At 40.9% G+C, this 15,293-nt stretch overlaps 1 protein-coding gene across 1 annotated transcript in view; it reads right to left on the bottom strand.

The window, feature by feature from the left end:
- The window catches only part of LMBRD1 (LMBR1 domain containing 1), a 117,504-nt gene extending 115,254 nt beyond the window's left edge, over positions 1–2,250 (bottom strand). Inside the window, exon 1 of the mRNA XM_026507134.4 lies at positions 1,952–2,250. Coding sequence (XP_026362919.1) covers positions 1,952–2,029 — 78 coding nt within the window. The 5' untranslated portion in view covers positions 2,030–2,250. The remainder of the gene's footprint in view (positions 1–1,951) is intronic.
- Positions 2,251–15,293: the final 13,043 nt, after the last annotated feature.

The raw sequence follows: 15,293 nt of genomic DNA on the forward strand, positions 1-15,293 counted from the left end.
GCAAACATGAGAGTCTAGCTCTCTTCTAATAAGCTAGGAATTAAATTTGCAGAAAATTAATTAGCCCTTATTACTAATTTTTTTCTACTCCGACATCTAGTTTCAAACTTCTTAATTCCCTTCTCATTTTATTTTTTCCTGCTGTACTATCACCAATTTCAATACCTTCCCTTCTTCATCTATCCAAAGTCTACTTCAATTAAACTTTCTTCCAATATTACGCTCTATTCTCTGAAGTCCTATTTCATTTATAAAATCATACTTTGGTTTTCAGTACTTAAAATACCTGTTTTAAGAATTTTTGTTCTCGAGGCACCTCGGTGGCACAACTGGTTAAGTGTCCCACTCTTGGTTTCAGCTATGGTCTGTGATTTCAGGGTCATGGCATCTAGCCGGGCATGGGGATCCACACTCCCACACTCGGCGGGGAGTCTGCTTGGAGTTTCTCTTTCCCTCTGTGCTCCCCCCACCAAATAAATAAACAAATCTTTAAAAAAAATTTTTTTTGTTTTCCCACTATCTTCAGGCTCTCTTAAAGCTCATTTTGTTTCATTTCCATCCTCCCACAACTGGCACAACTCATACACATTAAACGTTTATTAATTGATAACTGCCAAGATACTCCCACTAGACTTTGATACTGGTTACATGCTCATTTGTTTTTTTCTAAACCAACTGAATATGATGGTCTGGAAAAGCTAGCATAGTCCTCAAGTATAGGACTGGATGGGCTTTGGGGACTAGGGCCACCCTTTACTGTTTTTATTTTCTCCACCAAGAGGAATAAAGTATGCTGCAGTGTAAAGGCAGTATTATTTTCTGGGAGAGTGAAGGTAGCAAGAGATAACTTTACAGAAGCTTTCACACATTTGGGGGTGAGGGGTGGGTAAAGTTTCTGCTGAAATATTTACCAGCAAAACATACTACTTACTACCTAGGTTGCAGACACTGTAGTGGAATCTAACAAATACAAGTCTTGATTTCCAAAACTGAAGTTATTGGGTTTTGAGGTTTTGTTTTTTGTTTGAGTAATGCAAAACAGCAAAATATTTTAGGACATGATGCTACAACCGGACAGGACAGACAATGAGGAAAGAGAGTGAGAATGGGGAGGGGTATGAAGAGATATAAATTGAACCCCCAAATAAAATAAGCCCAAGGGTTTTAATATGAGGCAAGGAAGTAAAAAGTAGACTATTTGGCCTCCTGAGGCCCACGTTTTGATCACTGGATAAACAGGAATAAGATGGTAGGGAAAGAAAGCACCTGAGTTCTGATAGGCTGTAGCACACACACCCTGATACTGGCAGTAAAGAGAGCTAGAGCTCTACCCTGCGTTAAGTTTCTATATCCACCAAAAGAGACTGGAAAGGAATGTGAAACCTGGAAGTCAGAACGAACACCTCACGTCATCAAGGCAGAATCGCACAATGGGTAGAGAAGGTTAGAGACTCAATAACCCCAAGGGTAAGGAACACGGACAAACCCCACTTAAAGAAGCAGCGAGGCCCCCTTCCAGTTCAAGGCCAGCGGCTACTGAACTTGCAAAGATCAGACGCTGCTGCCCCACACTTTGTGCTCACGTCTCACTTGGGGGCCAGAGGCCACTTCTGCCTTCTCAACCCTCAGGGTCTCCTCGGTCCCCAAACTCCACCCGTCCCAGTGCTCTAGTCAGGGATAAGGCCAAGAGTTTCGAAAATGGAAACCTGCAATATTAGACGTCATCAGGGAAAAGACAGCAAAGGCGGCCGGGAATCAGTGCCTCCGTTCCCCACTCGGAGCGCAGCCCCCGCCCAGGAGCAAAGGAGACCCCCACAGTCCAAACTAAAAGGGGGGCGGGGCGGAATGAGGAGGGTCTCCCGCTCCCGTAAAGGCCTGCTACAGGGCCGGCCCCTCTCTCTCTCCCACCAGTCCGTCCAAACACTGGGAAAACTACGAGCACCTCCCCTACCAGTAGTAAGAGGCCGAATATGCACCAGCCGATCACCAGCTCCGCCGAAGCCGCGCCAGTAGGCGCCGCCGCCGCCATCTTCACTTCCGGCCCGAACTCCTCGGGCAAAGGGGGTGGGGAAAGGGGAGGGGGAAGGGGAAAAGAGTGCGAAGGACACAGCGCCCGCGCACCCTAAAGGTTAAAGGGGCGGAGGGGGCGGAGGGGGCGGAGGGGGCGGAGCAAACAGTTGCCAAGGAGAGCCAGCCCTCGAGCGTCCCCTGGCGTTGAGCCGAGCGCGGGCGGGGCGCGCCCGGGACGCCATGACGTCACCGCGCTGCTTGCTCCGGAGGTGATGCGATGGCTTTACATGAGGGTGTTGTTTTACTGCACAGCAATCTTGTTGGAATAATTGAATCGGACTAAGCTGATGGACTGGAAAAGCGAGGGGACTCCACAAGGGCCTGGATTGGGAAATTAAAGCTAACGTTAAGGAGTTTCGACTTCTTCCTGGAAAGGAAGTTTGGCCCTCTTGTCCAAGACAGAATGGGCCGTGTAGTTAGCAGAGCTCACTAGGTTGCAGGAATGGCTGTCTGAAGAAAAAGTTTGCCTGATGCCCAAATGACTTTCTAATTTGCTGGCATTGGGGTCCGGCCTGAGTAACTATTTGGCTGGACATGGCCTTATCACATGATGTTGTAGCCTTTCTATTTAGCTCTATACATACCTGTGAATTTCAGTAATGACTTTGTGAACATACGGTAAAATTGCAGGTCCTCCTAATATTCATAAATTTAAAAAACGGTGCGGTAAGCCCTAGTGAGGCAAAGGCATAGATAGTTCCTATGATAGCTTGTCTGGGTCTCCTGGAGTGGGGGTACATATTTAACCACTAAATTGAAGAAGCATAACTTGTAATCAAAACAGAACTTTATGGGGGCACCTGGGTGGCACAGTCATTAAGCGTCTGCCTTCGGCTCAGGGCATGATCCCAGCGTTCTGGGATGGAGCCCCAGATCCGGCTCCTCTGCTAGGAGCCTGCTTCTTCCTCTCCCACTCCCCCTGCTTGTGTTCCCTCTCTCGCTGGCTGTCTCTGTCAAATAAATAAATAAAATCTTTAAAAAATTAAAAAAAATTAAAAAAAACCCAGAACTTTATGAGTGAATCCTCCCATCTCTTTTCAATACATTATGTGGTGATAAATTATCCCCTGCCTAAGACCTACTTGTAGCTGAATCCTGAAGTAGGTAAGGAATAGGGAAGAGGGGAAGAGGAAAGAAGGAAATGGAGGAGAGAACTGTTTTAACATAAATTGTTGCCATCATAACCTGGCTTTATGTTCTCTGAAACTACAAATGTTTGATCACGACTTTCTTCTGTGGGACATTCATTTCTCTGGAAACCTCTTTCCTATAGTTTCCTTAAAGTGAATAGAGACAACTCTATTCCAAGAGTTCACTTAAATTACTTCACCAGTTGTCAGGCATAATGTGGTACTTGTTTGTTTGTTTGTTTGTTTGTCGTAAGACCTTATTTTAAGTAATCTTTGCGCCCAATGTGGGGCTCAAAGGTCAAGAGTAGCAGGCTCTACCAACTGAGCCAGCCAGGCAACCCTGTGGTGGTACTCTGCCTCTTCCTGCTAGTCTCCTAATCCTCTCCTAGAGGCTCCCTTGGCTAGAAGGAAAGGTCTAAGACAACGCCAGGCCAGTTTTCTACCTTTTCCCCATGGCCCTAATCCTCTGTATAGGAAATGATTGTGTATAAACTGCATAGCAACCTTTGGAAGCACAGGCCAATCTCAATGTAGCTGTAGTCTCCTACTTCTACCATCAAAGCAATCAGCCCTTATTGGATATCCCAGAAGGAGTCAGCCTGCACTCCATACTTTGCTGTAGTTTTCCCAGGCCTGAGTCAGGTATCATTCCTCTGTATTTCTCAATTGCAGGAAACATATTTCAAATTCTCCAAGTGGCTCCCTTGAGGCCTCCCTTGGAAATTTTATAAGTGAGCAACCTTTCTTTTATAATTACAAACAACCAATAAAGATTATTATTTTTAAGAAGCTCTGGTCTATAATTAGAGGCTTCTTAGATTTAAGAACATCTAACCCTTAGATGGGAACATCCTAGCCCAATGTTTCCCCACCCCCAAACACACACTGTCCCTTGGGGTTAAAGGTGGAAGCCAACAAACCAGGAGCAATTCTCATGAAATAAATCTCTTTGAAAGAAAGAAAGAAAGAAAGAAAGAAAGAAAGAAAGAAAGAAAGAAAGAAAGTCTTCAATTTTTCTTTTCCCCACTCCAATCCATTTACTGACATTTTATTTGGCTGAGGGGTTGAAAATTGTAGAATAAATTCCTTTCACAGCCCTGTTTAATTCTGCATATGAAGGACAATTTATGGCTAGGAAGAAGACAAAGAATTAAAGACTATAATCTCCCCCACCACTTTAAATTTTATGTGAAATTGAAGTTTTTAGCAAGATCAAACTGAACGTTTTTAATATCTGATATACTATCCATTGAACTAAGCCCATTTAATAAACTGCTTTAGCTCTTTTGCTGACTCCAAATGCCTAAGTATTGGGGTCCTGTTGGGCAATTGCTTGATTTGCAGGTAGGAAAACCTTACAAACCTGTGTTGCTGGTAAGTGTGACTAGTTACAAGAACAGTAATTCTATTGGAAGAAAAAAGAAAGAGAATGTGAGGCATCTGGACAGGTAGAGAGGCGCGTATCAACCTGTCTCTCCATTCTTCAGCTTAGTCAGGATGTACTATTCATTTCACATACACACCAGGCCAGCAAAGATGAAACACATTCTCCTGGATGATGTTCTTAAATCTAAGAAGCCTCTAATTACAGACCAGATCACTTTAAAAATAATAATCTTTATTGGTTGTTTGTAATTATAAAAGAAAGATTGCTCATTTATAAAATTTCCAAGCATGTATAATTTAGAAACTGAACAGATCCTAATAAATTAACACAGTTCTCCTCACACCAAGATTCTTGCCTTTAAGAGCTTCAAGGATTTTTTTTTTTTAAGATTTATTTATTTATTTGACAGAGGGAGAGAGAGACAGCCAGTGAGAGAGGGAACACAAGCAGGGGAAGTGGAAGAGGAAGAGTCAGGCTCCCAGCAGAGCAGGGAGCCCAATGCGGGGCTCGATCCCAGGGACCTGGGATCATGCCCTGAGCCAAAGGCAGACGCTTAACGACTGAGCTACCCAGGCGCCCCAGAGATTTAAGGATTTTTGTGTACTCATTCTAATATGTTCCATGAGGGTGTGGAAAACCAACAGATAATCCTTCCCTGCTTCCCCGGTGCCATAAACTGAATATTTGTGTCACATACACACACCCAAGTTCATATGTTAATTCCTAAAGCCCAAAGTGATGGTAGGGCCTTTAGGAGTCACTTAGGTCATGAGAGTGGAGCCCTCATTAATGGTTAGTGCCTTTATGGAAAAAGACCCCAGAGCGTTCCCTTGCTCCTTCCACCATATCAAGTTACAGTGAGAAGACAATACCTGTGAACCAGGAAACAGGCCCTAGCCAGATACCAAATCTCTTGGCACGTTGGTCTTGCACTTCCTGGTCTCCAGAACTGTACAAAATAAATTTTTGTTGTTCATAAAGTCGCTATTTATGGTATTTTTGTTATAGCAGCCTAAAGAGACTAACACACCTGGCATTACAAAAGAATGCACTTGCCCTCCTCCCCACCTAACAACTCTTAGGAAGGTATCAGGATTTCTGTGGATTCTGTTACTTTTTTTTTTTTTAAGATTTATTTATTCATTGGGGGGCAGAGCAGAGGGAGAGAGAGAGAATCCCAAGCAGACTCCACACTGAGCACAGAGCCCAATGTGGGGCCGATCCCAGGACCTCAAGATCATGACCTGAGCTGAAACCAAGAGTTGGATTAACCGACTGAGCCACCCAGACTCCCTGACTCTGCTCCATTTTCAGTTCAAAGAAATGGCCATGTAAATCCCATCACTCCGAGGGGATTTAATAAGAGAACATATTGCAGAAAACCTTCTATCAAAACCTAGCCCCACTGACTATGTTAGGAGGGCTAGAGGCCTCTGGAGGAAAGCAACATTTGTAAGAGAACAAATATCCTCCCCTCATTTCTCTGTCCTTCAGCTTTTAAGTAGTCCTCCTCCACTAAAGCCAGTGAGGGGAAGACACAAGAGAATCACCCATATGGTTAAAGGGTGTGACCTGAATTTTGGGAGAGGCCCAGCATCTTGCTGTAAGTGCTGAGAGTGGCTGACTCACAGAGGTGCCTGTTGCTGAGCTAGCAAAGAAACCTGTGCTGGGAATATCTTGGACAGAAAGGGTGTAGATTAGCTCCTCCCCATCCTTACTTCCAACCCCCGCCCCACAAAAGCCCATTAAATTCACACTGGTAGAAGGCTCCTGAGAACCACCCTATCTGTGTACTTATTCCTGTGGACACATTCACAAACCTCCACTGGAAAAGGCCTTTTTAAGAATTATCTTGGTCTAGCCCAGGAACATGTGGACAGCAGAAAGTTCGGGGAGGAGCCCCAAGTGGGACAGGCAGTGATGACCTACAGAAAAGTCACCTTGTTACCAAAACCAGACAAAGATGGAATAAAGAGGGGCGCCTGGGTGGCTCAGTCATTAAGTGTCTGCTTTCTGCTCAGGCTGTGGTCCCAGAGTCCTGGGATTGAGCCCCTCATCGGGCTCCTGCTCTGCTGGGAGCCTGCTTCTTCCTCTCCCACTCCCCCTGCTTGTGTTCCCTCTCTTGCTGGCTGTTTCTTTGTCAAATAAATAAATAAAATCTTAAAAAAAAAAAAAGATGGAATAAAGAAAACTACAACGAACACAGATGCCAAAACTGCTGACGAAAGAGTTCATGAAGAAAGGACAATCATTCCTCTCATCCCTTGTCCTTATAGAACGCAAGAACCCAAAGCTGGAGGATTGGGGACGGGTTTGGGAAACAGGAGGCATGAGAGTGGTTTCTCATTCCCTTTACAGAGTGCTTTTGGAAAACCAAAGGTTGAATTATGATCAAGTGACACATGCTAGGAGGTAAAATTTATAAAAAGGATCTTAACATGGGAATTGGTAGAAACAGCAAAAAGCAAACTGAATGTTTTAATTTATTCAGAGGAAAAAGTAACAGACTGGGAGAAAAACTTAATATCAATGAGACACAAAGGAGGTAGAGAATAAAGAAAGGAAGTAGGGCACAGAGACCTAAGGAGGCCTAGAATGAGAGGATAGTAGGGTGCATGAGTCAGGAACACAACAGGCTCACGGTCTAGCAAAGGGGTCAGTAATCAAAAAAATCCCATAGTCAAGCTAACCACACAATGGGAACTATACAAACTGATGATACAGCTTGCATTTATACCATAGCATTTATACCATAGCAAAGTCTAGTTATGCATCCAAATTAACTGTATGTATTAGACCACCAGACGTTAACGTGTTGTGTTTTCCTTTTGAAATTGCTGATTCTTATATGTCTCTTTTTTTCTTACTTTGTTACATTGTTAAAAACATAAAATATTGGACTTTCTGTCCAAATAAGACACTTGAAAAGTCTCAAAATTTCTCTTTCTGTCATGTTGTCTGTGCTTCTATTGCTAACCAATAATCCTTCTGATTGACAAATTCTTTCTTTAGCTTGTTTAATACCTTCAGTCAGGTTACAGTTAAGCCTTACTGGCCTCAGATCCTAGTGACTTTGCACATGTCTGGCCTGATCCATTATGTGTTGATTTAGAATTTAGCTCTCTGTTGTGCGCCCTGTACTGCCTACACTTAATCTTCTGTCAAAAGGATTTAACAGTGATCCTGCGTGAACATTACTGTGGGCCTGAGGAGGTCTGAGCAAACCTTTTTCTCCTGTTACTACATTATCTCCTTTACCCCCTAATCCTTCCACTGTCATCCAACTGAATTGGTCATCACAACCCTAAGAAGTTTCTGCCTTTCTTTGTGAAAGGAATTCACAAATTTCTTTATGAGGGAATTGGCACAGATGCTGGAGAGGCCCATTTGGTTCTGCTAGAACATTTGCTCATTTGTATATAATTCTGTGGGGGAGCTGGAGGTTTTTGCACAAGAGCCAATCCATGAAAAATTAAATGTTTATGGTCTACACTTTTTCATTTAAAGTCAAAATAGCTTTTATTGAGCCCCAAAGTAGAAGGTATATTCAAAAGTATAGTTCATCTGTTTCATTGTTTTCTTAAAGAAAATGACACTGAAATGTTAATATCTGGGTGTTTCTGATTTGTGGACACAGAGGCAACATTCCAATTTGTCATCCTAAAATTAGACTGCACACAGTATCATAATGTGAATTGTAAAATTCACATTTCCATATATCTGCAATTATAAACTCTTAATGGATACCGTTTATATATAATTTCCAGTGGAACAAACATTCCCACACGAATGGATGATGCATGTTCGTTTTCTTCTTAAGATTTTTCTTCTGGGTATGAAAGAAATTATTTAAACATAGTCTAGACATGCTAAAATATCACTTAATACATCCAAGTGTTTTTCATTGTATCAATTCCTAAACCTGGTGTTCATGTACTTTAAGGTATAAAAAGTAAGTTTGCATGTACAACTCAAATACGTCAAAGACAGTTTGGAATGCAAGTAGAAATTACAAGAGAAACTGATTTTCAATTTCTATTTAAAATGATCCATAGCATGCTCAATAATTTTAATAAATGATGCATTTTTTATTTGTAGCATATGTTGAACTTTTTTCTAACAATAGGGTTCCTTTCCTGGCTCCAACATCTATTCCCGTCCATTGTGTGGTTCTGCTTGCTTCAATTCTGGACACAGTTTCTCAGCTTATATTTGAAATCAAATGGAACTTTTGGTGTTAAATTCCCACATGTTAATAATCTATAAGTCATACGTAGTGAAGAGAAGGGCCATATGCACCCCAATGTTCATAGCAGCATTGTCCACAATAGCTAAATTGTGGAAGGAGCTGAGATGCCCTTCAACAGATGACTGGATTAAGAAGTTGTGGTCCATATATACGATGGAATATTACTCAGCTATCAGAAAGAATGAGTTCTCAACATTTGCTACAACATGGACAGCACTGGAGGAGATAATGCTAAGTGAAATAAGTCAAGCAGAGAAAGACAACTATCATATGATTTCTCTCATCTATGGAACATAAGAACTAGGATGATCGGTAGGGGAAGAAAGGGATAAAGAAAGGGGGGGGTAATCAGAAGGGGGAATGAAACATGAGAGACTATGGACTATGAGAAACAAACTGAGGACTTCAGAGGGGAGGGGGTGGGGGAATGGGATAGACCGGTGATGGGTAGTAAAGAGGGCACATATTGCATGGTGCACTGGGTGTTATACACAACTAATGAATCATCGAGCCTTACATCGGAAACTGGGGATGTACTGTATGGTGACTAACATAATATAATAAAAAATCATTAAAAAAAAAAAAAGAAATATCAAAAAAAAAATAATCTATAAGTCATAAAATTTTGTAAAACCGGTTGTTCTTATTAGAAGTTACAGAGCTAAAGTAGCTCAGGTCTAGATAGCTGTGTCTGTAGCACAATATGAAAGAATTTTAAGTTGATCTTTAAGTTTTTAAACAATTGATAAAGACATTTATCCTTATGTTTTTATTTGTTGACAAATACTGTAAGTTCTTCCATTGTTTATATTTCTTAAAGATTTTATTTATTTGAGAGAGAGAGAGAGATTGAGAGAACAAGTGGGGGGAGAGGCAGAGAGAGAAACAGACTCCCTGCAGAGCAGGGAGCCTGATGTGGGACTGGACCCTGGGATCATGACCTGAGCCGAAGGCAGACACTTAACTGCTTAACCGACTGAGCCACCCAGGCGCCCCTTTCTTCCATTGTTTTTAATGATATAAAGTAGGGAATTTCAACCACTATGTCCAAAGCCTTTTCTGAAAAATAGTTTAATTAAAACTATGAAATATATTCATTGAGGTATAGAAATGCTTCCAGGAGGAGGTAACATTGGACCAGGTTTTGAAGGATGGAAATGAGTTTATCAACACAGACACACAGGGAGAACACCATGTGACGATGAAGGCACAGATTGAAGTAATGTGTCTTTAAGCCAAGGAACACGAAGGATTGCTAGCAACTGCCATTAGCTGGAAGAAAGGCATGGAACAGACCCTTCACCCAGAACCTTAGAGGAGCTTGACCCTGCTGCCACCTTGATTTTGGACTTCTAGCTCCCAGAGCCATGAGAGACTAAATTTTTTTTTTTTTAGAGTTTATCAAACAGACTAGGAGAAGGGTGAGCATAGATTCCATCAAGGGAATAGCATATGTAAAGACACAGAGCATGCAATACCATATTCAGTATTACTTGTGCAATCAGTGTGAGAGGGGGAGGAATTAGCCAACTAAGAGACTGGTCAGAACGGGATGCATATTCCCCACTAAGAAACGTGGGCTTCATCCAATAGGCAACGAGATCCCATGAAATGTTCGAAGCAGGAAGAAATATAATGAGACTTGCATTTTGGAAAGGTCCCCTTAGGATAATCTGAATGCTGGGTTGGAGATGGAGCATACTTGAAGGAGAGTTTATTTCAGTTAAGATGCTATCACTACAGTCAAGGCAAGAGATGATGGAAGCTAAGCAGGCTGTCAACATGAAGGGAGGAGATAGATTTATGAGATCGTAATAAAGATTCATGTTCAAGACATGGTGTCTAAATGTGAAAGGTGAAGAGAGAGAGAGATTCATAGCGAGGAATTGGTTTATGCAATTACGGGGGCTGGCGAGGCAAGTCTGAACTCCACAGAGCAGACCATCAGACAACACAGGCTGAAACCTCTCAGGCAGGACCTGACATTGGCAGTCCACAGGCAGAATTTCCTCTTCCTCAGGGAAATTTCAGTTCTGCTCTGAAGGCCTTTTAACGGATTGGATCAAACCAATCCAGATTATGGAAAATAATCTTGTTTACTGAATCAACTGTAGGTGTTAATCACACCTAGGAAATACCTTCACAGAAGCATTGTTGCTGGTTCTCAACTGAGAGATGTGGAGAATGACAGTGCCACTAATTAAGATAGGGAACACGTGAGGAAAAATGGATTGGGAGGGAGGAATAACAGAAATTTACTGTATTTCATAGATTCTAAGATGCACTTTTTTTCTTTACATTTTAATGCCTCTGAAGTTAGGATGCATCTTATAATTGTTGAGATCTTACCACTATAATTAGAATCATTTTTCCTTAGTATTTTATAAAATGATGGTGTATCTTACAATCAACGGTATCTTAGATTGAAGGAAAGAAGGTAGTGGATTTGATTTGGTATCTTGAATTTGAAGTGCCTGAGGGACATGAGTCACTCTAGTTCACAGAACACATAGGTAGGAAACAATGAAACCCAGCTAAGAGGCTTGCCACGGAGATATGACTTCTAGAGTCATCTGTACTCAAGTGAAAGTCAAAGCAATGGAAATAAAATCCCTAGGGAAAGCAGATAGCGTGAGATGAATAGGCAACTGTAAAGAGCTCAAAAGTTTAAAGAAGAAAACAAAAGGAAACGAGTCATCAGAAAAATTTTCAGAAAATAACATTAAAAGAAAAGGGGAAAGATAATTTTTACAAGCTGTGAGGAGTTATCAATGTCAAATGCAGTGAGAGGACAAGTACCCACTGACTACAGCAAGATGGGGGTCGCTAACAACTTTTAGAATGACTTCAGTGGAGTAGTGAGGGAGAAGACGGGTGCATTGGATTGAGGAATGAAGGAGAAGTAGGACAGCAGAGGTCATGAATGTGAACATTTCTTCAAGGAAGCTTGACTAAGGAGGATGGAACAATGAAAAAAATGGAGGGAATGAAGTTGAAGGTGATTTTGTTAGAAGTGACTCAGACGTGGACTTGTTTCTAAGATAAACAGTAAGGACAGGAGCCACAGCACATCAATCTAAATTTGGTTATCAGGTCATTTTATTGACAGCTTGAACTCTGAAGAAATGACGTAGTCAGGTGAGAGGAAGGAGATGAGTCAATCAGACACTATTCTAGCAGAAAAAAAACAAAGAGTAAGCCAAAAGTGTGATTCAAGACAGTTTAATCACTGGACTATTTACAAAAGTGTGAGCAGCATAAAGTGAAATTAACCCTAAGATTGGTAACAGCAGGAAGCCAGTACCACTCCTAAAAGGACAAGAACAAGAAGTTACTGAAACTGGCAAGACCTATAAACTTAGGAAAGAGCTGCTTAGCAGCTATTGTCAACCCAAAGTTCCCTAGAAAGAGAGTCATGGGGATAAATACCCTGAATTCTCTCTCCTACTATCCTCTTACTTCCTGCCAGTATCTCCTTTGGATGAACTTAAGAGGTCAAAGGGCAAGGGAGTCCATTTGACGCAAAGCATAATAATCAGCTTCCCTGGGTACACAGCAGGGTGGAGAAGGGTGGAGAATCCAGCTGGAGCAGCAAATGGAAAACAGTGAACAGAAAAGGCAGGGTTTGTCCAAATGGGAGTTAAGACCCAAGACAATAGAACTCCTGGTGAAGACAAAGAGGGCATTTGCTACAGATTCTATGATTTACTCTAGCAGTTGTGACAACAAAGACTATCCTAACTTTTGCCTAGTTAATGAGAAACTGATATATCTAAATAAGAAAAGGCCCAACATTCTTGTCTTAATTAACACCCACTGTTCATTTTGTATTGTATATAATGGAAACAACCAATGATATCTATGGATTAAAAAAGATTCTAATTCTCTGCAGGATAACAAAACTATTCACGTTTCATCTTTTCATATAAAAAGAGATTTCCCGTTAAAAGGATGCTTCTTTTTTTCAAAACTTTGAATAAATTGATGTTTAAAAAAATTACTGCCATTGGTAACTTTAGCCCTGAAAAAAATGAACAATGTTAAAACTTTCTTTAGGTTTTTGTGTCTATTTTTGTACCAGCACCATACTGTTTTGATTGCCACAGCTTTGTATAACTTGAAATCTGGGATTGTGATACCTCCAGTTTTGCTTCTCTTTTTCAAGATCGCGCTATTCAGGGTCTTTCGTGGTTCCATACAAATTTTAGGATTGTTTGTTCTAGTTCTGTGAAAAATACTGTTGGTATTTTAATGGAGATTGCATTAACTAGAACAGTGGAACAGAATTGAGAGCCCAGAAATAAACTGATGATTATATGGTCAATTAATATTTGACAAAGGAGGCAAGAATTGCAATGGGAAAAGGACAGTCTCTTCAGTAAATGAGGCTGGGAAACTGGACAGTTACATGGAAAAGAATGAAACTGGACGATTTTCTTATACCACATGCAAAAATAAACTCAAAAGGAATTAAGGACCCAAGTGTGAGACCTGAAACCATAAAATCCTAGAAGAGAGCATAGGCAGTAATTTCTCTGACATAGCAATATTTTTCTAGATAGGTATCCTGAGGCAAGGGAAACAAAAGCTAAACTAAACTATTGGGACTACATCAAGATAAAAAGCTTCCCCACAGCCAAGGAAATCATCAACAAAACTAAAAGATGACTTACTAAACAGGAGAAGATACTTGCAAATGACATATCTGATAAAGGGTTAGTTTTCACAATATATAAAGAACTTATACAATTCAACAAAAAAAAAACAAATAATCCAATTAAAAAATGGGCAAAAAACATGAACAGACATTTCTCCATAGAAGACATAGAGATGGCCAACAGATAAATGCAAAGATGCTCAACATCACTCATCATCAGAGAAACGCAAATCAGAACTGATGTGGTTTGAAGTGGTGGTGTTTGGAGCCGACGGCCAAGAAAGAATTCTTGAGACATCTTTGGGGCAAAACAGTGATTTTTGTTTTGTTTTTATTTTGGAGAAAGAGAGCATAATCAGGGAAAAGAACAGAGGGAGAGCAGCAGAGGGAGAGAGATAATCTCAAGCAGACTCCACACTAAGTGTGGAGCTGGACATGGGGCTCAGTCTCACGACCCTGAAATCGTGACCTGAGCTGAAATCAAGAGTCAGATCTTGGAATTCTGGGATGGAGCCCCACATCAGGCTCCCTGCTCAGCTGGGAGTCTGCTTCTCCCTCTCCCTTTACCCCTCTCCCCACCCTCCCTCCTTGTGTTCTCTGCTCTCCCTCATGCTCTCTCTCTCTCAAATAGATCAAATCTTTAAAAAAACCCACAAAAACCCACAATGAGATATCAATTCACACCTGTCAGAATGGCTAAAATTGAAAACACAAGAAACAAGTGTTGGTGAGGATGTGGAGAAAAAGGAATCTTCCTGAACTGTGGGTGGTAATGCAAACTAGTACAGTCACTCTGGAAAACAGTATGGAGTTGCCTCAAGAAATTAAAAATAGAACAACCATATGATCCAGTAATTCCACTACTGGGTATTTACCCCCAAAATACAAAAACACTAATTTGGAAGGTTATATGCACCCCTATGTTTCTGCAGCATTATTTACAATAGCCAGAAAATGGAAGCAGCCTATGTCCATTGATAGATGAAGGGACAAAGAAGATGTGGTATATATACATATATGTGTGTGTGTGTGTGTGTGTGTGTGTGTGTGCGTGTACACACACACACAATGAAGTATCACTCAGCCATAAAAAAGAATGAAATCTTACCATACGCAACACGGGTGGATATAGAGAGTATACTTCTAAGCAAAATAAGCCAGTCGGAGAAAGACAAATACCATGATTTCACTCATATGTGGAATTTAAGAAACAAAACAAATAAACAAAGGAGAAAAAGAGATAAGTCAAAAAACAGACTTTTAACTATAGAGAACTGATGGTTACCAGAGGGGAGATGGGTGTGGGGATGGGTAAAATAGGTGAAGGGGATTAAGAGTACACATAACTTGATGAACACTGAGTAATGTACAGAATCATTGAGTCGCTAAATTGTACACCTGAAATCAATGTAACACTGTGTTAACTATACTGGATTTAAAAAAAATAACTTTCTATAGGTCTTATAGACCAAGTGACTTTAGTAATGTTGATCCCATATCTATTTCCTTTCTAGCATCAATTATAGATAACATTTAGCTAGCAGACAATTTAAGAATTATGTAAAATAAAAAGCCTAGGCTATTCCTACAAATATAAGACTTTAGAGAAAAAGAACCTAGAAACAATAGGTACCAAATTTGGATTTTTAAAATTATTCTCATCAACACATAAATGTGTCCGCACGCACACTTTCTGGATTGAGAGCTCATTGTCACTCAGATAAGCCTTTTTCTCACATTAAAATGGAAGGCAGCTTTGGTAATAAGTTAGATAGAAAACCTTAAAAATTTCCTTTTCAT

This window comes from Ursus arctos, unplaced genomic scaffold (genome assembly GCF_023065955.2).
Source record: "Ursus arctos isolate Adak ecotype North America unplaced genomic scaffold, UrsArc2.0 scaffold_29, whole genome shotgun sequence".
Classification (NCBI taxonomy): domain Eukaryota; kingdom Metazoa; phylum Chordata; class Mammalia; order Carnivora; family Ursidae; genus Ursus; species Ursus arctos.